We start from the raw sequence: 1,019 nt of genomic DNA, 5'->3' as shown, positions 1-1,019 counted from the left end.
CCGCCTCCCCCCGCCCTGGGGGCCCCAAGGGGGCCCGGCCGCCTCCCCTGCGGGGGAAGGCGGTGGCTCAGGGCGGCCCAGCGATGGCTCCGATACCGCCGGTGTCCGCCGCCGGTAGGCCAGAGCCGAGAAGGAGCCCTCTCAGCGGGGAGGTGAATCCCTCCTGCTCTTCCTAGCCTGGCTTTTGCCGTCGTTCCTAAAAAGCATTGAGCTCTTCTGCGTTGTTTGGCGGCGTGGCCTGGATGGGACTGCCCGGGAAGGGAACCGGAGGGCGAAAGTGGTGGCAGGGCAGGTGTCCCTGTGCTCCGCTCCTGAGGCGCTGCAGCCACCTTCTGCTGCGTTGAGGGGTAAGGTGACTCGGCCACTTGTCATGACCACTCATCACCTTTGCTGAGAGTGCCGGCAAAGCCGTTTGTGATAGGGATTTTGTTTTCATACAGGGGGAGAAAAAAAGAATTGTGTTGGCACTTGGGTTGGGACTCACTTCCTTCCAGCCTTCATGTAGTAACAGCTTTCATCCACCCTCTGCAGAGATAAGTGTTGTTCCACAACAACGAACACTTTCCTGTGCGGTGTGGGCTCCTCCTCCGTGTTGGGTGAGCATGTGTATGCAGAGGGAATCCGTAGCTCTCATCCCTCCGGACTGCTGTCTTGACTTGTTTTTGTCCTTGATGCAGGCGCTGCTGTTGTCAGTGTAGTCTGGTTGATAGCATCCCGACGTTATGCCTGGTGCATCCTTGCACGTCATTGCATCCGGTCTCTCATGCCTGGGAACAAAACACATTCCAGCAAGTGAAATTACACAACCTGAGCCGGGAGATATGTTTGCTTTCCCTTTGTGTAAGCGTTACAAGGCTTGTCAAGAGAAGGAAAATGTCGCTGTGATAGACAGTAGGGCTGGTTCTCCTCTATGCAAAGAGGAGGTCGGTCTCTGGGCTTTGGAGCAATGAGAGCTTAAGCCCCTTCACGTCCAGTCCTGCTCCCGAGACAATCAGGGACCTGACGGGCAGACTTTGAAC

The 1,019-nt window shown here is 56.9% G+C and overlaps 1 protein-coding gene across 1 annotated transcript in view; it reads right to left on the bottom strand.

The window, feature by feature from the left end:
* LOC103903756 (THAP domain-containing protein 4) overlaps positions 1-748 on the bottom strand; it is a gene marked incomplete at its 3' end in the record, with an annotated part of 12,791 nt that extends 12,043 nt beyond the window's left edge. Inside the window, exon 1 of the mRNA XM_019473572.1 lies at positions 560-748. Coding sequence (XP_019329117.1) covers positions 560-748 — 189 coding nt within the window. The remainder of the gene's footprint in view (positions 1-559) is intronic.
* Positions 749-1,019: the final 271 nt, after the last annotated feature.

Source organism: Aptenodytes forsteri, unplaced genomic scaffold (assembly GCF_000699145.1).
Source record: "Aptenodytes forsteri isolate BGI_AS27 unplaced genomic scaffold, ASM69914v1 Scaffold679, whole genome shotgun sequence".
NCBI classification, from domain to species: Eukaryota; Metazoa; Chordata; class Aves; order Sphenisciformes; family Spheniscidae; genus Aptenodytes; species Aptenodytes forsteri.
Note: the sequence above shows the minus strand (reverse complement) of the source record. Positions and strands in the feature narration are given on the sequence as shown.